The 24,501-nt window shown below is 40.8% G+C and overlaps 1 protein-coding gene across 4 annotated transcripts in view; it reads left to right on the plus strand.

The window, feature by feature from the left end:
• LOC134353128 (phosphatidylinositol 3,4,5-trisphosphate 5-phosphatase 2-like) overlaps window positions 1-24,501 on the plus strand; it is a 211,326-nt gene that overhangs the window by 96,798 nt on the left and 90,027 nt on the right. For all 4 annotated transcript variants that reach the window (XM_063061064.1, XM_063061068.1, XM_063061066.1 and 1 more), the window contains 3 exons: window positions 4,933-4,996; window positions 23,509-23,653; window positions 24,114-24,240. In XM_063061064.1, the coding sequence (XP_062917134.1) occupies window positions 4,933-4,996; window positions 23,509-23,653; window positions 24,114-24,240 (336 nt within the window). The remainder of the gene's footprint in view (window positions 1-4,932; window positions 4,997-23,508; window positions 23,654-24,113; window positions 24,241-24,501) is intronic.

Genomic DNA, 24,501 nt, shown 5'->3' on the forward strand with positions numbered 1-24,501 from the left:
AAGAGCCTGTAATGTGCTGTAAATTTCTATGTTCTATGTTCTATCTGTATGAACAGTATGCAAGACAAGTTTATCACTGTATCTCAGTACAAGTGAAAATAATAAACTACTGTATTTCCAATTATAGAAAGCAGCAGAGTGACAATCCAAATTACTTCAGAGGTCAATCATATGATCTATATTTGTTTTAGCCAAACTGATACCTTTAGTGTAAGAATTTATTTAGCAGCTTGATTTCTGTTCCTATTGTCAGCATGCAGGAATAAACAACTCTTGTTTAAATGCAGCAAAATTATTCCCTGTGCTGTTAAATATTTTGCAGAAAAATCTGCTTGCAGTCACTTTCATTCTTAGCCGTCCAGGTAACTCAATAGAATTGTGTGCTTTTATCCAGGAAACATGTCAAATTCAGTTGTTAAATAAATTAAATCTTCAATTATTAAACCAATGATGTTCTGACTCCCTCCATCCCTGTGTTAAGTTTTTAAAAACTTTCCCCATAAAACAAACATACGCACACACCCATGCAAACACTTTCAAATCAAGTTTTTAAGAAGCGTGAAGTTTCAGTATTTCTGTTTGCCTGGTGTTAGAACATAGAACATAGAACATTACAGCACTCTGCAGGCCCTTTGGTCCATGATGTTGAGCCAACCTGTTAACCTACCCTAACCCCTCCCTCCTACATAGCCCTCCATTGTCTATCATCTATCAGCCAATCTAAGAGTTTGTTAAATGACCCGAATGTTCCGCAGTTATCACCTATCCTCCATCTCCCGTCGCCAAGAGTTTGGTTCTGTTACTGATGGATTGCATCTTCTGGATATTCATCACCCCACAGTTAGATTGATGGGAGATTTGTGGACATCAAATATGGCACAGTAACATAGTGGTTATAGTACCATGTTTTATAGTACCAGTGATCAGGTTTCAGTTTCCGCCAATATCTCTAAGGAGTTTGTATGTACTCCCCACCACCCTGTGGGTTTCCGCGGGGTGTTCTGGTTTCCTGCCACAGTCTAAAGATGTACTAGTTGGAAGGATAATTGGTCATTGTAAAGTGTCCCATGATTAGACTAAGGTTAAACCCAGGGTTGCTGGGCGGCGCGGCTCAAAATGCTGGATTCCAAGCCATAACGTCAATAAATAAATAAATACATTCAGTAACTACTCGTCTGGGTAATTATGATCACATGTCTTGCTGCAGCAGAACATCAATAAGGTTTCTGGTAATGCTCCATATTTGATAGGCCAGGAAATTTCCCCACTGGATGCACTGTGCAAAAAGTTCTCACCGAGACACTGCCCACAAAAATACCCAAAATCACAGTCGACATGGCGGACTGCAGGCTCTGACTATCTCAATGTGGGAAGTATAGTAGTGCAGCTAGTAACGTTGCTACTTAACACCTGGATTCAATCCTCACTTCCAGTGTTGCATGTACAGGGTTTGCAGCTTCTCCCTGTAACCACATGGGTTTCTTTGGGAGATCTACTTTCTTCCAGCATCACAAACACATGCAGCTTAGTACACTAATTGACCACTGTATTATGTGGGTGTGCAAATGTGGTTAAAATAGGTGCTTAATGTTTGACTTGGACTTGATAGGCCAAAGGGCATGTTTCTGTAATGATGTCACTTTGACTAACATTATTGCCTTATTGAGAAGCATATTTGTGAGAAAAGGCTAAAGTAATAACAAAATAGGTTTTACCTACAATGAAAAGTAAAACCAAATGAATTGTTCAAATTTCAAAGTAAATTTATCAAGTATATACAGTATATGTCACCATATACTTGAGATTCATATTCTTATGAATATTCACAAACAATACAAAGAAGCACAGTAGCGCAAATGAAAAAAAATAATAAATAAATATCAAGATCATGAGTTATAGAGTCCATGAAAGTGAGTCCGTAGGTTGTGAAATCAGGTCAGTGTTGGGGTGAGTGAAGTTATCCCCTCTGGTGCAAGACCCTGATGGTTGAGGTGTAATTACTGTTCCAGAACCTGGTGGTGTGGGACTTGAGGTTCCTGTATTCCCTTGCTGATGGCAGCAGTGAGAAGAGAACATGGGCTGGATTGTAAGGGTCTTTGATGATGGATCCTATTTTCCTATGATAGTGTTCAATGGTGGAGAGAGCTTTTGTAGGTTTTCTGTTCAAGGGCATTGGTGTTTCCATACTAGACCATGATGGAACCAGTCAGTATTCTCTCTACTGCGCATCTATAGAACATTGCTAACATTTTACGTGGCAGCCTGAGTCCTTGCAAACTACTAAGAAAGTAGAGGAGCTGCTGTGCCTTCTTTGTAACAGTACTTGTGTGTCGTACCTCTGAAATGATAATGTTGAGGAAATTGAAGTAGCTGACCCTCTCCACTTCCGATCCTCTGATGAGGACTGGCTCATGGGCCTCCAATTTCCTGCTCTTGTAGGCAATAATTGGATGACATTGAGTGAGTGGTTGTTGTCCTTGCTCCATTCAGACAGATTTTCCATTTCTCTCCTATATGCTAATTCATCACCACCTTTATTTTGCCAACAACAATGGAGCTATGCTTAGCCACACAGTCATAAGTATAAAGTGAGTAGAGCAGGGGGCTAAGCACACAGCCTTGTGGTGCACATGTGCTGACAGAAGTTGTGGAGGAGATGTTGCCAATCCAATCTGACTGGGGTCTGCAATTGAGGAAATCGAGGATCCAGTTGCGCAAGGACGTATATAAGCCAAGGTCTTGGAACTTAATGATTAGTTTTGAGGGGATGATGGTGCTGAATGCAGAGCTGTAGTCAATGAAGAGCATCGCAATGTATGCATCTTTGCTGTCCAGATGTTCCAGGGTTGAGTGCAGAGCCAGTGAGATGGAATCTGCTGTGGACCAGTTGAGCCAGTCGGCAAATTGGAGCAGATCCAAGTCACTGCTCAGGCAGGAGTTAATATGTTTCATCGCCAACCTCTCCAAAACCTTCACCACTGTGGATGTAAGTGCTGCTGAACAGTAGTCAAAGAGGCAGATTGCCACGTTCTTCTTGGGCACTGATATCATTGAAGCCTGCTGGAAACAGGAGAGTCCTCAGACTGCTGAAGCAAGAGGTTAAGGATATCAGTGAACACAACAGCCGGTTGAGTAGAGCAGGTCTTTAGTACTCAGCTATGTACCCCGTCTGGGCCTGATGCTTTCTGTGGGTTCACTCTCCTGAAGGATGCTCTCATGTCAGCCTCAGAGATGAAAATTATAGGTTCATCAGGGGCTGTGGAAGTTCATGAAGTTGCCTCCATGTTTTGTTGGTCAAAGTGTGCATAAAAGGCATTGAGCTCATCTGGGAGCGAAACCTTGTTGTCATGTGTACAACTTGGTTTTTACTTTGTAGGAGATGATAGCATTCAAGCCCTGCCATAGCTGTCGAGTATCCTTCTGTGATTCAAGTTTGGTCCAGAATTGCCTATTCACAAGTGAGATGGCTTTCCAGATGCTGTACGTGGAACGCTTGTATTTTAATTTGTTGCCAGATCTGAATGATACTGATCTGGCCCCCACCAGATTATGGACCTCTTGGTTCATCCACTGCATCTGACTGGGGAAGACTGAACGATGTTGTGAGTACATACTTGTCCGTGACTAACTTTATAAAGATTGTGTCAACCTTGACGTATTTGTTCAGATCCTCTGATGAGTCCTTGAACATAGCTGTAACCAATCCTTTAGCTGCTCCTCTGCCTCCCATGACCAAGGCTGTCATCCTTATCTTAGGAGACTTGCTCTTTAGCCTCTACCTGTATTCAGGTAGAAGGAGGAGAGCCGGATGATCGGATTTCTCAACATACAGTCTAGGAATGGAACAGCAGGCATTCTTAATTTAAGTGTAACGGTAGTCGAATGTGTTGGGGCCCTAGTGCTGCAGGTGATATGTTGATGATAATTGGACAGAGATTTCTTCAAGCAAGCTTTACTGCAGATACCGGCAATGGGGGTAGACTGTTTGACTGTTTCTTGTTTGCTAATCACGGCACTCAATACATCAAGCGCTTGCATGTGCATTTGGCAGCATGTAAACTGCAGTCAGGATCACAGAGGAGAACTTTCTCAGTAAGTGGAACAGACCGCTGAGCTGCTATCCTGCTGCAAAATGATGCACTGTAACATAAACACAAGAGATTCTGCAGGTATTGGAAATCCACAGCAACACTCCTGATGAAGGTTCCCAGTCCTGAAACATCGACTGTTTATTTCTCTCCGTAGATGGTGCCTGACCTGCTCTGTTACCATTTTGATACAATTTTATACAAGCAATGTATTGAATGTCAGAATGATTTATGTTTTATTTTTGTTATTTTTCAATGCTTGGTTCAATAACCAAAAATAACACAATGAAAGAAATCTGCACTCTTTTCATCACTTTATGGATTCCCCTGAGTTCTTTCCAGCCCATGTTTATGTATTTAGTACTGTAATTTTGCAATGTAGTAAAAGTTAAAGTAAAATGCTACAGACACTGAAAATCTGAAAGAGATTGGAGTGTATCTGTGTGAAGAGAAACAGTCTTCTGACAGAGTCTTTGAATGGAAATGTTAATTTTGTTTCTCTTCCCACGGATGCAGACCGACCTGCTGAGTATTTCCAGAATTCTTTGCTTTATTTGTGTATTTGTTTCTAAGAATAGTTCACATTCAGAATGAATTCAGAGAATAATGAGCTACAGAAATGAAAGGTGATGACTAAGAGAGAAGAAATAAACTACAGGTATATAAAGGGAAGGAGGACAAGACGGAGACAGAAGAATCTGAACCAACAGCCTCCTATCATAGGGAACGGGAAAGACATTCCAACAATCATCTTTTTCTCAATATGATCCTTATCTGTAAAACAATGATATCTCTGATCACACCTAGTATGATAACAAGTAATGTGCCTACTTTCTCCATACAGGTATCTAAAACAAGTTTATACATATCGGATCTTACAGGATGAGGAAGGGTTTCTGGCTGTACAGGTAGGCAGAATGTTCTTCTGTGCTCAGATTGGTATGATTTGTTTCCTGTTAACTAGTCAATCATCTTTCTCCCCATGTCACACTGTGTGACAAGCTGACTGTGTGTGTGTGTGTGTGTGTGTGTGTGTGTGTGTGTGTGTGTGTCTCAACAGTGAGAAAGGAAATTCTGAACAGCAGTAACCAAATAAAAGAGATGATATTTACCAACAAAGTAAGAAATAGAAAATTCAATGATTTATGTCTGCAATACCTCAGCCTACTACAGTGATGGTAGACAGGAAATACCACCTGAATGGATATAGCTCCATGGAGTCAGCCTCCACTTTACACACAACTCAGAAAATGTTTATAGCTGGCTTTCCAAATCCACTCCGCTGACCATAGGTACCCAATAAAGTGGCTACTGATTGTGCATGTATGGTCTTTGCTGCTGTAGCCCATCCACTCAAGGTTCAAGATGTTACAGAGATGTTCTTCTGCACACCACTGTTGTAACAAATGGTTATTTGAGCTACTGGCACCTTCCTATCAGCTTGAAAACGTTTGGCCATTCTCCTCAGACCTCACTCATTAACAAGGCATTTTTGCCAACAAAGCTGCTGTTCACCGAATGTCCTTTTTTTCCATTTTTCACGCCATTTTCTGTAAACTCTAGAGACTGTTGTGCATAAAAAGCCCAGGAGATCAGCAGCTTCAGAGGTACTCAAATCATCACATCTGGCACCAACGATCATTCCACAGTCAAAGTTGCTTAGATCACATTTCTTCCCTATTCTGATATTTGTGTGAACAACAACAGAACCTCTTGACAATGTCTGCATGCTTTTATGCATTGATTTGCTGCTACATGATTGGCTGATTAGATACTTGCATTAATGAGCAGGTGTATAGGTATACCTAATAAAGTTGCCACTGAATGCATGCTCAGATTTCCCCAAAGACAAAACCCTTTGGTAATATGCTTCAGTGTTAAATTTCAGCTGTTAGTTATGGAATCATATGACTCAAGAAGCAGACTGTGCAACTGCGACTGCGCTGGATTCTTGAAAGCTTTTCCGTTCAAAGTTCAAACTCAATTTACTATAAAAGTATACAACCCTGAGATTCATTTCCTTGCAGGCATAAATCTGATAAGCATAATGGAATCAATGAAAGACCGCACCAACAGGGCATACAACCAGTGTGCAAAAGACAAGAAACTGTACAAATAAAAAAGAAATAATAATAATAATAATAGTAATTGCTTCATCTGTACCTATTAACGCATGTCAACCATTTCCTTAATAATCATGAAAATGTGCCTGAATTTTTGACAGAAGATAAAACATATCTTTTACCTAAAGGGGAATCACAAAAGGTCCATCAAAAATTCATCCTATTACTTGTTTACAAACGATTAATAAAATTGTACCATCATTATTCTCACAACTAATCACCACTCACTTGGATAATCACAATATACTTACAGAGTGCAGACTGGATGCCATAAGGGTATGAAAGGATGTGATGAACAACTGCTTAAGGATTTCATAATTCTAAATCGAACCCGGTGGAAAAACAGAAATCTTTCATGTTGCTATTTTGACGAGTAAAAAGCACTTGACTCCGTACCATACTCATGCTTAATAGAAGTTCTTAATCTATATAAACTACACCGAATACATGTGAAATTCCTCCAACATTTGATGAAGCATTGGTGCACTATAATCACCCTATCTATTAACAACCTAAAAAGAACAGCCACCTTTATCAAAATAAACCGAGGCAGTTTCCAAGGCAACTCTCTAAGTCCACTATAATTCTGTCTTGCTTTGAAACCGCTCTCTAAGTTACTGAATTGGATGAAAAGCGGATATCAAATCAGAAATAATGAAATCATTTATACCTTGACACTCCTTCTATACAGGGATGATTTGAAATTATATGCATCTTTATCAGTAAAGCTAAAGCAATTAAGCCAAATAGTAGAACTATATTTTCATTTCCATGTATTTCCTTTGAACCCTCTCCAGTTTCAGCACATCCTTTCTAATATAACAGGCCCAAAACTGCTCACGATACTTCAAGAGAGACCTCACCAGTGCTTTATAAAGTCTCAACATTACATTCTTGGGTATATTCAAAGCAGAAGTTGATAGTTTCCTGATTGTTTGGGGCATCAAGGGATATGATGAGAGGGCAGGTGTATCGTGTTCAAGGGGATTCGGGATTAGCCATGATGAAATGATGGTATGGACTCGATGGGATGAGTGGCCTAATTCTGCTCCTATGATTTATGGACTTATGGTGGGCATTCTAGAAATTCCCCCTCTTGGAATTAAGCACCAGCCTGATTTTCTCAATCTACCTGCATATTGAAATCCCCCATGACTGTTGTAACATTGCCCTTTTGGCATTCATTTTCTATGTCCCATTGTAGACCACATCCTTACTACTGTTTGGTGGTCTGTATATAGCTCCCTTGCAGTTCCTTAGCTCTATCCACAAGGATTCATCACCTTCCAATACTACGTAACCTCTTTCTAATGATTTGATTTCATTTTTTCATCAACAGAGCAATACCACCCCCTTTGCCTTCTAACCTATCTTTTTGGAACTGTATAATGTGTATCCTTAGACGGAATATGCAGAACATTAAAAAATAAAGAAATGTGCAATAGAGCTAAAAGAATACAAAACAGAGTTGCAGGGTACAACACAACCGATGGATGAATATGGAAATAAAATTATCTGGGACGTCGACAAGCAAAGAAAATAGACCCTAGAGTGATAAAGGAAAAACCTCTGACAGAATTTAATTCAAGGCTTAATAAAATCTGCCAAACAGAACTCAACAGTAAAATATAGCAAATGCAATATATACCCATATTAAAGCTCTGCCCATATTAAAGTATTCTTTTGGCATAATATCTTGGTTTGAAATTGATTTGGAAAATTTTCAAAGAAAAATAAGAACTGAAATGACAAATCTCAGAAAACATTATGTAAACTTGAATGTGCTTAGATTGACACTACCTAGGCCACAAGGGGGAAGAGGAATAATAGACTGTAAAAATCCACACAAGAGTTAAGATAAATCTTCTAAGGATATATTTCCATCAATGAAAACATGATTCAGCAATCTGCACGAGCAAATGCAATTGTGATAAGAAGTAATACCACTGAAATTAAATGAGAGCACAGCCCTGAAAAATGAAGAAATTATCACTGTTGAAGAAAAAGTTAACCAATGGAAGAGCATGACCCATCATGGAAGACATCCCCATAATCTGAGCAGACTAGATGTTGACAAGGAAGCTTTGAATGCCTAGCTTAGAGTAGGCGACCTCTTCATAAAAACAGAGGAGTTCCTTGTGGCGATACAGGACCACGTGGTTAACGCAAAAAAAATACTAAAAGACCAACAAATTCAAGATGTTCAGAGTAGAAATGCTAAGAAAACCCAGAAACAATCCAACAAATTACAAAATACTATAGCAGTTTAACTCATTCTGATTACTTACGCATGCACAATTAAGCAGCAAACATCATTCACCAAAATCTTGCTTCAAAATGCAAATTCATAAAATAAATTGTACTTTACTATAAATACAAGTCTGATCCAGTTTTAGAGTCAGAATCCCATAAATTATATTAAGACCAATCCTTATTAACAGATAGGACAATCCATAATAACCGTCTGGATATAACAATACAGGATAAACAAGCAAGGACAACTTACTTAATAGATTTAGACATTCCAACACACTTAATTTACAGAAATCAGTAAGTGAAAAGCACCAGAAATATGCTGACTTAAAAGAGGAAATTGAAAGACTTTGGAACATGAACAGGGTATACATTTTCCCAATAGTAATACCTACAACAGGTGTTAGAAGGCACTACACAATAGCATTAAACAACGAAGTCTACACAGCAATACATACGTAAACCTTCAGAAAGCCACAGTACTAAGCACCACATGAATAGTCTGAAAGCTCCTAGCAATTGAAGTTTTGCCAGGTTGAGCTGAGAACATGAGATGAAAAGTCCTTGAAAGTCAGTACGTAGGTTTTGGGAACAATTCAGTGACGGAGCAAGTAACATTGAGCTATGTTACTCATTTTGGTTCATAAGCCTGATGGTTGAGAGGCAATAATTGTTCCTCATTCTGACAGCGTGAGCCCTGAGGCTCGTGTACCTTCTTCCTGATGGCAGCAGTGAGAAGAGACTATGATCTGGGTGGTGGAGGTCTGTTAGTCTGTATCAAGATAAAATTGGTAAACTGCACATAAGTTCATATGACATTGTTTTTATGAACCTTTTCACACACTCCTTCAATTTTTGCAGATGTTATTTCCATTGAAAGTTCAGTGTGATCTCTGTTACATATAAAAAATTTGCATAGCTATCATACACACAAGAGATTCTGCTGATGCTGGAACCACAGAGTAACATGCACAAAATGTTGAAGGAACTCAGCAGATCAGGCGGCATCTATGGATAGGAAGTGTTGACATAGAGCTCGAGGCCCTTCACCAGAACTAAAATGAAAGGGAGAAGAAGCCAGAATCAGAAGGCTGTGGGTGGGGGTAGAAAACAAGCTGGAAGGCGTTGGGTGAAGCCATGTGAGGGAGCCAGGTACAGGGAGGTGGAGTGGGAAGCTGGGAGGCAATAGGTATAAAAGCATAGCTATCATATTATTCTCTTGAGCTGGGTTCTGATTATTGTTACAGATTATTGGTATCTGCACCCAGAAGGTTGATAATCTTCTTTTGTTAACTTGTAATTTTTATTTCTCCAAATATATATCCAGTTCCTGGATACCAGAAAATTGCTTACTGATAGAATAGACTTGAATTCTCTGTCAGGACACTGGAGAAGGGATCCAACTGTGGACTCAGTACTGTGCACACAATGATATTAATTGAGTAACAGATCCCGAGGTGCAAACAAAGTCGGGCGTCAAAGTTCAGGCAGAGATCGAAACATCCAGAGAAATCCAAAAACCAGAATTGGGAAACAGGCAGAGTCGATATTCAGATGGACAGAGTTCAGAATCAAATGCTGGAAAGGCTCAGGAAAACTCACTGGCACAATCTGGCAACAAACAGGTGAAGACACAGGACTGAAATACACTGAGCAATAAACAGAGAGGCAGCTGATAGGTGGAGCACAATGAGACACAGGTAATAATGAGAGACAGATAAGAGACGGAGTACTCAGTAATACAGGGGCCGGAGTAGAGCAGGAGCGGGGACAGGAGCACATGGCAATACAAAACCACTGATTGATAGCTAGGGGAAACGCACAAAAAGACAGAGTTCAACTGGAGGTACTGACATTCTCTGATGATCTCAATGTGTATCCTGTGACTCCAGAGTAGTGCCACTGGTTTTTAGATCAGTGATGTAAATAATAAGCCAAATAATATTTACACCTGAGGAAACGCACCTCACCATCGCCCCACCCCACAATCATGGAAATGTCACGGATATTTTTGTCCAATCCAATGATCAGCCCTGAGATAATTTCCTATTTGCCATTGCTATTGAAATATGAAGATCTGAGTCAGCATCAATAATGTGATAATTTTTTAAAGAAGAATTAAGTAGTTCTGTATTCATATCAATATATATGGATCCCAGATAATGGTCTAATACTTCTTTTGCCCTGTCTGTCCATCTGTATGAAACACAAATCGGGTGTTCACTGGAGACACCATAGACCATAAGATGTTGGAGCAGAATTAGGCCATTTGGCCCGTCGAGTCCACTCCACCATTTCATCATGGCATATCCATTTCTCCTCTGAGTCCCAATCTCCTGCCTTCTCCCTGTATCCCTTCATGCCCTGACTAACTAAGAATCTATCAACCTCTGCCTTAAATGTACCCAATGACTTAGCCTCCACAGCCACCTGTGGCAAAGAATTCCACAGATTCACCACCCTCTGGCTGAAGAAATTCCTCCTCATGTCTGTTCTAAAAGGACATCCTGCTATTCTGAGGCTGTGTCCTCTGGTCTTAGACTCCACCACCACTGGACACATTCTCTGCACATCCATTCTATCGAGGCCTTTCAACATTCAATAGGCTTCATTGAGGTTCCCCCACATTCTTCTGAATTCCAGTGAGTGGAGGCCCAGAGCCATAAAACACTCCTCAGATGACAAATCTATCAATCCTAGGATCATTTTCATAAACCTCCTTTGAACCTTCTACAATGTCAGCACAACCTTTTTTAGAAAGGGGGCCCAAATCTGCTCACAATAGTCCAGGTGAGGTCTCGCCAGTGCTTCATAAAGCCTCAGCATTACATCCTTGTGTTTATATTCTAGTCCCCTCAAAATGAATGGTAGCATTGCATTTGCCTTCCTCTCCATCGACTCAACCTGTAAATTAACCTTTTGGGAACTCTGCACGAGTACTCCCTAGTCCCTTTGCACTTCAGATTTTTGAATTTTCTCTTCACTTAGAAAATAGTCTATGCTTTTATGTTTAATAGTCTACGCAAGGAACTGCAGATGCTGGACTCTGGGACAACAATCAATCTGCTGCAGGAACTGAATGGGTTGAGCCGCATCTGTGGGAGGAATGTAATTGTTGATGTTTTGGGTCAAAACCCCATATTTAGTCTCAAATGCAGGGTTTTGGCCTGAAACATCAACAATTCTTTTCCTCCCATAGGTGCTGCTTGACCAATCCAGTTACTCCAGCCGATTGTTTGTTAAGCTGTAACTGGATTTCCAACTGCTATGGGGAAACTTCTATTTGGGAGTTGAATCTCTGTCACTTTCAGTGTGCTATTCGGGTGTTGGGAATATAAGAAACACTAAAATAGAAAGCAAAAAATAAAAATCAGGACATTTGAACATGCTTACTTTAAGGAATAGTTGTCATAATCAATATGATCATGATACCCATCTGTAGCAATATCCTGATGGAAAGATAATTTGTTTCCATCCTATTTTAAAAACAATTTGTTACTTTATCAGTCTTTAAAGTCTCGTATAAAACAAACCATCCTTAGAATGCACAAAACACACACGAAATGCTGAAGGAACTCAGCAGGTCAGGCAGCATCAATGGAAATGAATAAACAGTCAACGTTTCGGGCTGAGACTCTTCTTCAGGACCAGAAAGGAAGGGGAAAGATGCCAGAATAAAAAGGTGGGTGTTGGGGGAGGAGAAGGAGGATAGCTAGAAGGTGATAGGTGAAGCCAGGTGGATGAGAAAGGTGAAGTGCTGGAGAGGAAGGTATCTGATAGGAGAGAGGAGTGGACCATAGGAGAAGAGAAGAGTGGAGGGGACCTAGGGGGAGGTGATAGGTAGGTGAGAAGAGGTAAGAGGCCAGAGTGGGGAGTAGAAGAAGAGGGGAGATGGAGGGAAACATTATATTTGCAATTCCATTTCTTAGTGTGAAATTTAATGCTTTGTTCCTGTTAATCTTGTTAAGCTAAATAATCTCTTAGTTATCACATCCTTCGAGTTGCTGAAGTCAAGTACTGTTGTCTCCACCGTGGCTCTGAATTGAGACAGTTGGCAGATGGCATTCACAACGCAGCTGTGTAGAGTGGGTTGGTGCCATGCGTGAGTGAGAGGCCAATGGAACCACACAATGAACAGATTAACCACACTGCATTTAAGCTTATTTGAACTTAGTTATAGTGATAGCAATCTCCAGAGAACATGGGGAAGTCCTGTATTTGTTTAGTTTGAACTTTTAGTTTATCTTTAATCTCTTTATTTTGTTCAAATTTGAACCATGATATGTGTATATCTGTTAATCTTTTAAAACCAAATCAAGCTTTTTTCTCATGGTGGGTGAAAGGTGAAATATTTAAGGGGCATCTGAAAGGGCACTTCTTCACGCAGAGGCTGTTGCAAGTGTGGAACAACCTGCCGCGGAGATGGTAGATGCAGTTTCAATTGTAACATCTAAGACATGTTTGGATAGGTAAATGGATGTAAGGTGTATGAAGTACCATGGGCAGGGTGAAACTAGATGGGACTAATCAGAAGGGCAAGGTAATATGGACTAGATGGACTGAAGGGCCTGTTTTTGTGCTGTGGTGCTCTATGACTCAATAACACTATAAGTGCAAAATGAAAAGAGAGGGTTGATATCCTACGCTTTACAATAAGCAGTTTCATTGTAAATGTATCATTGAATTGAAGCAGATTATATCTCCACAAATATAAATTCACAAAGCATCATTGGGTAAATGTAAGGTAGAACTGATTAAATCTTCTTGTCAACCTACAGTATGTTTAGTCAGAAACGCATGACCAGCGCTTCTGTCACTGTCAGCCATTTTGTAGCTTGTCTTAATTTAAAATGCAAAATATAAGCTAAATGTGGGCTGTTTTGTATCTTTACCCATGAGGTTCTGTTTAGAAAATTAGCAGGGAGAGGATGTTTTCATCTTCTCATCATGGGCTTCTTTAATCTATGTGTGTAAATTTGAAGCTTTATCATCAAGACATCTATTATTTTTCCTCAAAAAATTGAACATTTGTTTTTAAACCAAATATTCATTTTGTTTGTAATCCCCAATTTCTGCCTTTGTTGTAGATTTTTGCAGAACAATCACTCTTATTTTTTTCTCAGCAGTTGCCATGCAGGCTCTTCAATGATGTATTTCTGCCTAAAGTGTCAAGAGTTGGTTCTTCATAGCCAAGCGTAGAATAATGTCTGAGTGTGTGATCAGCTTCCTTCAAGAATACCACAAGCTTCTCGGTTTGGAGGCTTGTATACCTCAATGACCCAGAGAGCTATGCTAGATGGAATCAGGGCCTTATGCTTCCGCTTTTCGTAGGGTCACCCATGTCAACCAGGTCAAAGGTTAGAAGCTAGACTAAGGAGCAGTCCACTAGTCCTCCAGGTTCAGAGGTTCAGCTCAGTGTTAACAACTCTGACTGGTCAAACAAAATTGCAAACATTATGCAAACAGCAATGAAGAATCTTTCTACATCTGTGTGTGATGGTATGATGGCCAAGGACAGATAGAGATGAAGGACCTTCATTGCTGCCCTAAATGCCAGTTGGCATAACAAGTAGTAGTTGAGTAAGTAAGTGTGATCAGTTTTTTCCATGAAGAGATAGAAAATAGCAATTCTACATGTTAAAGAAACAGTGTTGAATTTTACTGGAATGAGGTTGGGGGATGCTTCCAAGGCAATTGCATCTATAAATGATTGGGTAATGAAATTAGAAAACTATTTGTTTAGGGAAAATGCATCAAAGAAATTTTTTAAACTTCTTGATGCAATGAGCACAGAAAGAAAAGGTTTCCTTGTTCAGGGGAAGTCCTGCTATATCACTCATCAGGAGGCATTATCTCCTTTCTCTAAAATGTATATAAACTGCAGTCTCAAGCAGGCTTTTGAAACCAAACTAGAACTGATAGAAGGCCTGGAAAGTTGTGACCGCACTTTCCAGGGTCAATGACTTGAATTCATTTATTCTTATCTCAAGAATGTCGACATCCCTGATGTTGTAGTGAGATGCTGCCTACCTGCAGAACAAAGGGGTTAACTACATACACTTGCCCATCTATTAAGATGTTCCCACAACCAATGATCTCACTTTAAGGACTCTTTATCTTGTTTTCTTATGTTCTCGTTACACCTATCACCTTCCAGCTTGCACAACTTGTCTTCTGCATGCTGGTTGATCTTTCATTGATTCTGTTATAGATACTATTCTATTGAGTTGCTGAGTATGTATGCAGGAAAAGGAATCTTAGAGTTATATATGGTGACATATATGTTCATTGGTACTAAAATTTACTTTGAACTTAAAACTTTTGATTCCATGATCAGTTTGAAAGTGTAAAAAAGGGTATTAAAATCAATTTATTGTATGGGGGGGTGGGTTAAAAAAAAGCAATTGAGCCAATGTGGGAATAGTGCACTAGTAAGTCTTTAAATGGCTGGAAGAAATAAGTAGTCTAGTGCAAAATTAGCTATTTTTTGGGAAAGATGATGAATGGTTGCTGTGGTGAGGAGAAACGTTTTAAAAATATATAATCCATGTGGTGGACATGAGAATGAGTTACAAGGTAATTGTAGACAAGGGGTTCTCAACCTTTTTTATGCCATGGAGTCTTACCATTAACCAAGGGGTCTGTAGACCCCAGGTTGGGAACTCCTATTGTAGACAATAGGAATAATTGAATTTATCATTTGATGCTGAAAGGCCATGAGGAGGACATGGTAAATGCTGGAAGAATTCTTCCCCAGAAGATAAAAATCCAAAGAATCAGAATCAGGTTTATTATCAGTGTCTTATACGATGGGAAGTTTGTTGTTTTGTGGCAGCAGTGCACTGCAAAGACATAAAACTGCTACAAATTACAAAATGAATAATAGGAAAACAAAGGAATAATGAGGAAATATTCATGATGTTTAGAAATCTGATAGCAGAAGGAAAGCAGCTGTCACATAATCATTGAGTATGGGTTTTTAGGCCTCTGCCATTCCTCCGTGATGGTAGTAACAGGAAGAGGGCATGACCCAGATGACGAGCGTTCTTCGTGATGGATGCCGCCTTCTTGTAGATACCCTCGATGGTAGGGAAAGTTGTGCTCATGATGGAGCTGGCTATGTCTACAACCCTCTGCAGCCTCTTGCAATCCTGTACATAATGCTGTGAAGAAATTTGTTCTTGCTAACTTAGTTATATGCTTTGAATAGTGGCTGTGCATTTTACTTGGACAAATTCATTTTTGTTTCTGTCAAAGCAACACAAATGTCAGAAATTTTACAGTGCACATCCAAACTTTATCATGTTCTGTCTGAGTAGACTCCAACTGGACATCACAAATATGGATCTCAGAAATTTCACCCCTCTCCCTCACCTGTCATTCTCCATTCCCCATTCCAGCTCCCCTATCACCTCTTCTCTTCTCCTCACCTGCCATCATTTCTCTCTGTTGCCCCTTCTCCTTCCCTTTCACCGAGGATCTATTGTCCTCTCCTATCAGATTTCTTTTTCTTCAGCCCTTCACTTCTTACTTCAACCACCACCACCCACCCCCCCACCCCCACCCATCCAACTTTGGCCACACCGGATTTCATCAACCACTTTCCAAGGTTGTACCCCTTCTCTTCTCCCACCTTTTTATTCTGGCTTGTTTCTCCTTCCTCGTCTCCTGAAAGGGCTCTCAGCCTGACAATCTATTCCTCATATAGATGCTGCCTGACCTTCAGAGTTCCTCCAGCATCCTGTGTGCGTTCCTCTATTCATGAAATTAACTCGTGACTGAGGACAAATGGGCACCTTGGTTAAAGTTCCTGCTAAGTCATCCAGGAAAGTCTCCAAAACCTCCTGCTTTGCCTTTTCACAGCCAGTTATCGGATGATTCTAAACAGAGAGAATTTGTAATTGGATAACACCTATTTATACCAACAGGCCATACCACAATGTTTTGTGAGCAGTGACTTCTCTCTGAAGTGCAATGCTTGATATTTTGAACAAACATGTCATGAATCCCTACAGCTTGATTCCTCAAGAGCCATAAGAACAGAAATAGGACCTGCAGCCCAAATGGTCTATGCCAACCAATCAACCAATCTAAGTCCATCTAATCTAGTTCCATTTGGCACATATCCCTCTAAATCTTTCCTGTCCATATACCTAATAAATGGGGTGGCTGATCAGTTACCTTATTTGGTGCTGCTGATGATGGGTTATCAAACAGGGAATCATTAACTGTTTTGTCTCCTACAAAACATACATGACAGCTCCCTATAAAACTGGCTGCTATTCATTGGCAACTCAATTTAAAATTTATTCAATATGTTTTCTGCTTCATGCTTCACCCAGCAACTCCTGTAAACCCTCCGTCTGTGTTAATTCCTTTTCTTACTACCTGTCTTAGACTTTGCTTAGACTGATATCAACCTTATCTTCAACCTTAGTCCCCAACTCCACCCCATCCCAGACCAATGTTTGAAGCAGACCCAGACTTTGTCAATCTTCAATGGTGTTTCGAATCACACATCTCTTTCAAGGCTTATAATGTCTGTATCTATCTTAGTACCACCAAACGCTGTTAACATTTTTACCATTAGTATTTTTCCAGTTTATCTCACTTATTCTTCCTATACTTCATCTTTCATAGTTTGAGCTCATAATTATGCACTTTTCCAGAATGTTCTATTCACTTCTTGACTGCACTGTTTCCTTCTTCCTTCTGCATTCCTCATCCACATTACTATGTATGAGGACAAGATCTCAGTATTAAAAATTTTCAGTTTTGTTTTCAAATTAATTTCAATCTTTTTTAGATTTATTTAGACTTACAAGCCTCTGAGATTTCTCTGCTCCCCCAGTGTGCACCTTCTCTCACTTCTATCACTTTACATCAATAGCTATCCTAGGTATACGCTACTGGAATCCCCACAAATATCTCCATTTTACTGCCCCTTATTTCCTTATTGTTAGCATGATTTGACTTCTTTTGATGACTTTTTAGTCTTTGTTTATGTATATCTTTTCATAAATTATGTTGTATTTCCTTATTTTCCAAAAAAAATGCCTGAAAGAAAATGAATCTCAAGGTGGAATACGGTGACATATTTGTACTTTAATAATAAATTTACATTGAACTTTGTACTTTAAATTACCTTTACCATTCACCACATGTAGGCAGCATTCAAAGGCTGACTGGGATTTCAATTCGCTTTTCTCCAATCTTCTCATGCAGAATTGTTTCAGATAGCATAGAAGATAGTTGGACACAAAAGCTTTTTAGTTTTTAAAGAGTTCATTACTTAATCAGATTGTTTTCCACTGGTCACAACAGTAGCATGAAAAGAAGAACTGAGTGTGGTTTGGTACCACTTCAACCCGCTTCTGATTTGACTAGATAAAACGTGGTCCGGAGTTCCTTGCACTATTTCTGAGCTGCAGCATTTGGTTTAACTAGTATTTTTAGCTTAGCAAAATTTTTGCATTTTGCAGAGTTTAGGTTTAGCAGTGTGTCAAAATACTGTGCCATTTCCTGCCAGAGATATCTGATACAAGTGGCAATGATTCAGAAACATGTCCCTTCTGAAGGGAAATTGCAATCAATTTTATTGATTCAACATTAATGACCAGCCATGTTTTAACCAGGGCATAGAACCAGGTCCAAAACTGAAGGATTAAAACACCCCAGACTGTCCTTCCAGGTGAGGCGACACTTCACCTGTGAGTCAGCTGGGGTGATATACTGCGTCCGTTGCTCCCAATGTGGCCTTCTATATATTGGCGAGACCCGACACAGACTGGGAGATCATTTTGCTGGACACCTACGCTCTGTCCACCAGAGAAAGCAGGATCTCCCAGTGGCCACACATTTTAATTCCACGTCCCATTCCCATTCTGATATGTCTATCCACGGCCTCCTCTACTGTAAAGATGAAGCCACACTCAGGTTGGAGGAACAAACACCTTATATTCCGTCTGGGTAGCCTCCAACCTGATGGCATGAACATTGACTTCTCAAACTTCCGCTAATGCCCCACCTGCCCCTCGTACCCCATCCGTTATTTATTTATATATGCACATTCTTTTTCTCTCTCTCCTTTTTCTCCCTCTGTCCCTCTCACTATACCCCTTGCCCATCCTCTGGGTTTCCCCCCCCCCTTTCCTTCTCCCTGGGCCTCCTGTCCCATGATCCTCTCGTATCCCTTTTGCCAGTCACCTGTCCAGCTCTTGGCTCCATCCCTCCCCCTCCTGTCTTCTCCTATCATTTTAGATCTCCCCCTTCCCCTCCAACTTTCAAATCCCTTACTCACTCTTCCTTCAGTTAGTCCTGACGAAGGGTCTCGGCCCGAAACACCGACTGTACCTCTTCCTAGAGATGCTCCCTGGCCTGTTGCATTCACCAGCAACTTTGATGTATGTTGCTTGAATTTCCAGCATCTGCAGAATTCCTCGTGTTTGTGGATTAAAACACTGTCATCCTGTGGAAAATCACAATTTTCTTGCTTTTTACACACTCCACTTCTCTTTTTCCTTTCCTGAGGTTTGTGATTCCTTGTTTGAACTGTAGCATCCTTTTACCATTTTACCCAACTGGCAAGTTGAGGCAGGGAAATGTTGGCAGAACTTTCCTTGCCCACCCCGCTTCCTTGACAACCATATTGGCAGCCATGTTTTCATTTCTCCATGGTTTCACAACTTCATTTCTGATAAGGAGTCCAGAACCCTAAAACATTAATAGTTACTCTTTCCAAAGATGCTGTTTGATTTTTTGAGTGTTTCCACCATTTTCTACTTTTATTTCAGATTTCAAGCATCTGCAGGTGTTTGATTTTCTGTTAACATCACTACTCCCACTACAAAGCCCACATATCTGACAAAACCTTCAATCATATTTTAAGAAGGGCTCTCTCTTTAACTCGGTTTCCTGCACAGGATATGTGGATGTAAATTTCTGCCTCAATTTATGGTTGTTATGTGTCTCCAGTCCTTCCTTGTCCCAGCTCCCTCAATTCTAAGCCTTGGTGCATGTCTTGCTCAACTGTGCAACAAATATACCTGCTGTCGACACACAGAAACTACTGGAGAAATTCAGCAAGTCAGGCAGCATCTATGAAAGGAAGTGAAGAGCCAATGTTTCGTGCTGGGACCCTTCATCGGAAATTATACAAAATGCTGGAGGAGCTCGGCAGGCCAGGTAGCATCTATGAAGTGGAATAAGCAGTTAATGTTCTGGGCTGAAACCGTTCATCAGAATGATGAAGCATCTTGGCCCAAAACATCAACTGTTTATTGCCCTCCATAGATGCTGCCCGACCTGTTGAGTTCCTCCAGTATTTTGTGGGTGCAGCTCAAGATTTCCAGAATCAACTCACTCACAATTCAGCAGGTTAGGCAGCAACTCTAGAGGGCAAAAAAAAATGGTGATTTTATAGGTCATTCATCCAGCAGCTTGTTTGTTGCTCCAGATTCCAGGAGCTACAGTCTCTTATGTCTCCATTAATGTCCATGCCTCTGAATGACTTTGTTGCAATCTCTGGAATTCCTTCACCTCTCCTCACTTCTCTATGATCCTTCTTCAAAACTCTGCAGACAGTCTCTTTATTTGGGTTCAGATCATTTATCTGCTTCTCTCTGATGTGCTGAACTGTCTACTAACTAGTAACTGTCCGCTGAAGTACTTCAGCAAGTTTATCCTGAAATCACTGGTACTTTTATTTCCTTATTAGTTTTATGGGTGACTTGCCTTTCACTGTTCTTCAGGATCTGGCTGTCAGTGGCAAGGATGGTATTAGTTGCTCTTGAGAAAAGGGGTGATGTGTCACTTTCCTGAACAGCTGGAGTCCTTCTGCTGACAATTCCCACAGCGTTAGTTGGACAGTTCTACAATTTGGACCCAAGGCGAAGAAGGGATAATAATATATTTCTAGATCAGGATGTGGTGTGATTTAGTGGCGAAAGTGCACGTGATGGAGCTCCAGTTTATCGGCTGCTCTTGTCTTTCTTGATAGTAGAGATTGTGGGTTTGGAAAGTGCTTTTGGAATGCATTGTTTTTATGTGGTGCAGCCAGAATCCACTTTGCACTAGCGTGGAGGCACTGGATATTTAGATTGATTGATTGTGTGTCAGGTGAATGGGCAGCTTTATTTTGTGTCCCAGAGCCTTAGTGCCATAGAATACTGTACTACAACACAGAAACAGGCCCTTTAGTCATAGTCATAGTCATAATCATACTTTATTGATTCCGGGGGAAATTGGTTTTCATTACAGTTGCACCATAAATAATTAAATAGTAATAAAACCATAAATAGTTAAATAGTAATATGTAAATTATGCTAGGAAATAAGTCCAGGACCAGCCTATTGTCTCAGGGTGTCTGACCCTCCAAGGGAGGAGTTATAAAGTTTGATGGCCACAGGCAGGAATGACTTCCTATGACACTCTGTGTTGCATCTCGGTGGAATGAGTCTCTGGCTGAATGTACTCCTGTGCCCACCCAGTACCTTATGTAGTGGATGGGAGACGTTGTCCAAGATGGCATGCAACTTGGACGGCATCCTCTTTTCAGACACCACCGTGAGAGAGTCCAGTTCCATCCCCACAACATCACTGGCCTTACGAATGAGTTTGTTGATTCTGTTGTTGTCTGCTACCCTCAGCCTGCTGCCCCAGCACACAACAGCAAACATGATCGCACTGGCCGCCACAGACTTGTAGAACATCCTCGGCATCGTCCGGCAGATGTTAAAGGACATCAGTCTCCTCAGGAAATTGTTTTTGGCCCATCTAGTCCATTCCAAACTATTATTCTGTCTAGTTCCATTGACCTGCACCTGGACCATAGTGCTCCAGACCCCTCTTACTCATGTACCTATGGGAATTTCTCATAAGTGTTGAAACTGAACCCACATCCACCACTCACCCCATGCTCCAAGTGAAGACTTTCTCACCGTCAAGACTGTACCAGGAAGGATGAGGATTGCTCTTAACTTGTTTTGCAATCTTTAGGCAAAATCACCCATCATCTTGCAGACCCATGTTGATCTGCCACCTCCTCCAGCGCAGATGCTCCACCGTGCATCTTGCAATCCCGATGCACCTTCTCCTGTTATCCTGTGCTTCCATTAGGTGACTCTCCTGATGCTTATGCTCCTTGTGCCTCACAGATTCAATAACTCCAATTAGCCGAGCCTCACCCCCTCCCCGACCTCAATACCTTCAGTCCCCTTGTAAAATTGTGGCGCTAGCAAAAGAACAGACTTACTTCTGATCTTCCCTTTCATTCATGATATCATGGATCCTACGTGTGATAAGATTTCTCTGCCTGCGCCCTTTGCAAAATCAGCTTAATCTTCCCCAGAGAGCTTCCACTCCCCTTTTGGATGCTGTAAAATTTCTTAACCAGAAAGAATAAGAACAGGCTGAAACAATCAGTTTACCAGGAAAAAAAATTAGCATACAGATCATGGGAAGGATATATTTTTTTTTATATAGTTTCCTATTATCATTCTATCAATAAAGTGCTGGGTAAAGAGGTGACAATGCCAAACAGGTTCAGAGCACTCTACTGAAGAAATTCACTCAAAGGGGCAGGAATTGAAAGTATTTCTCAATCACATCAATCAACTAATCACAGCTCAATAAAAAGCATCACTTAGATCACTGCTTCCCTCCCAGCCCTCTGCAATCCCCCCCATCACCCCCCATGACATAAACCCTCCATGCACATGAAGCCCCTTTTTACAGGGCGTCTCTAGAAGCAGCTTGTTAGCCCCTCGCTAACAGCTACCAGACTTAGAGCCGAGAAAACCCACTTTTTTCCAGCTTTTTACATCTAGGGTGTATACGACTTTGATCCCGCCAAATCCATGGGGTTAGAATGTCTTGCCCACCAAAACCCCAGTTTTTGTGAATGCTGTGTGATTTACTGCCCTGCAAGAGCTCGTCGGCATGAAATAACGGATCACACTCTTCGTGCAATTATAAAACATATTTGTGAATGTTAACTTAACCAAAGAGTTAGTAAAGAAATGAAAGAAAAAAAACAAAAGGGCCCATTATAATGAAACAGTCAAATATGCACAGGTTAGAGGTCAAATCTGCCAAAAGCAATATTCACCGAGCCTCGGTAAACCTCCGCTCCTTGGCTCCATCGAACTGCGTTTTCCCATCAGATCGAATCCTATGACTGGTTCTCTCCAGCATCTTCTCTCTTCATCCCCCACTGAACCAAAAGACAAAAACCCACCGCCAGTGTCAGTCACAAAGCCCTCCTACCCAGCCTCTCTAGAACCTTCTCCCCGTTCCACTCTCCTGACTGGATGGCCTGCATTTCAAAGCATCCCTTATCTCTAACAGCAGCCCAAATGCTGCTTCTACTGAAAGACCATTACATGAAATACCCTACAACATTAGCAGTAAAACCTTTACCAGGGCGTTACACACACATCTGTGAGGGGAAAAATATCCTATCTGAACACACACACAGATTTACAATGTATTGGGACGTGAGTAAGGATACAGAAAAGATAGGTTACTGATCCCTGACAGGACCTGGCTCATGGATGATATACTAAAGGGTTACTGTGTGCCTAACAAAGGGCAACATGGTAACGTAGCAGTTAGCAAATCACTATTACGGTGCCAGCAATCAGTGTTCAATTCCGTTGCTCTCTGAAAGGAGTTTGTACGTTCTCACAATGACTGCGTAGGTTTCCTCCAGGTGCTCTGGTTTCCTCCCGCATTCCAAAGATGTAAGAGTTACGGTTAGTAAGTTGTGGACATGCTATGTTGGTTGCAGAAGCACGGTAACACTTGCGGGCTGCCTGCAGGACATCTTCAGACTGTGTTGGTCACTGATGCAAACAATGCATTCACTGTGTGTCCTGATGTTCGAAGTACATGTGCCAAATAAAGCTAATCTTTCTTTACCTCTAACCAGTGAAATCTGATGCAAATTTCTACAGAAAATAATGAAAGTTTGAGAAAATATTAGAGTTCAGAAATCTCGGAAGTCAGTTTTCTCAATGGTCTCTTGTGATTGTGCTTTATTGCAGACTGAGAAGGGGGTTCCAGTGAAGAAGTTCTCATGCCTCATGGATCTGATGTTAAACTACCAGCAACCATACCAAGGACTGGTGACACCATTGCAATATCCCGTGGAGAGAGAAAATGAGAAAGAGATCATAGATGATTTGTCAGGTGGTCCTTTGTCAGCAATCATTAATGAATGAGCCTGGGAGAAGGCGGGAGGATGGGGTTGAATGAAAAAAAAGTTACGATTTGACGGCAGAGCAGACTCAATGGTCTGAGGGGCCTAATTCCACTCCTATAGTTTTGTGGTCTTATGATTTGATAACATGGGTGATGTAAGCCCCCGGGAAGTGTTATTGAACAGTGAGACCTTGGAGTTCAAGTACATAGTTTCCTGAAAGTGACAACACTGGTAGACGGAGTGGTGAAGAAGGTGTATGGTATGGAATAAATATATGACTTTTTTAGCAGATAAATAGTGTGAATAGGTTCATAATACAAATGCCTTTTTTCAGGAATTGCAGAGTGGTATGACTATGCATGTTGTTCTGGCTGTTGTTTCCAACAGCTTCCTCACTCACACAGATCATGGCTGCCGGACATTATGCAGGTCTCCTTTCCCTTGCAGATGGTGAGGATGAGAAGCCAGCCTTGCCACCTCGTCCATTCAGTGCTTCCATCACCACTGCCTCCGAGGCAGGGAACATGATAGTTCAACAACTGCAGGAACGTTTGCAGGAGGGATCTTTGAAAAGGTATTTTTCTTACAAAGTATTTTCAGTGTTGAGATTTGAAATAAAAACACTTCTGGCTTAACACAGAGAGGATAGTGTCTGTTAATGTGCCCTGCTTTAAGCAAGGGGAGAAGTGATACTCTGGTAACAAAATAAATCAGTGTGAAAAATGAAATTTGGGATAATTGAAATAATTTCATGATGCATTATGCTCCATATTGCAATGAAAGCTTACCAATTTGGATTAGAGTACATGGAAGCTAGCCAATAAGCAGCGAAACT

The sequence above is a fragment of the Mobula hypostoma genome, chromosome 10, assembly GCF_963921235.1.
Source record: "Mobula hypostoma chromosome 10, sMobHyp1.1, whole genome shotgun sequence".
Lineage (NCBI taxonomy): Eukaryota > Metazoa > Chordata > Chondrichthyes > Myliobatiformes > Myliobatidae > Mobula > Mobula hypostoma.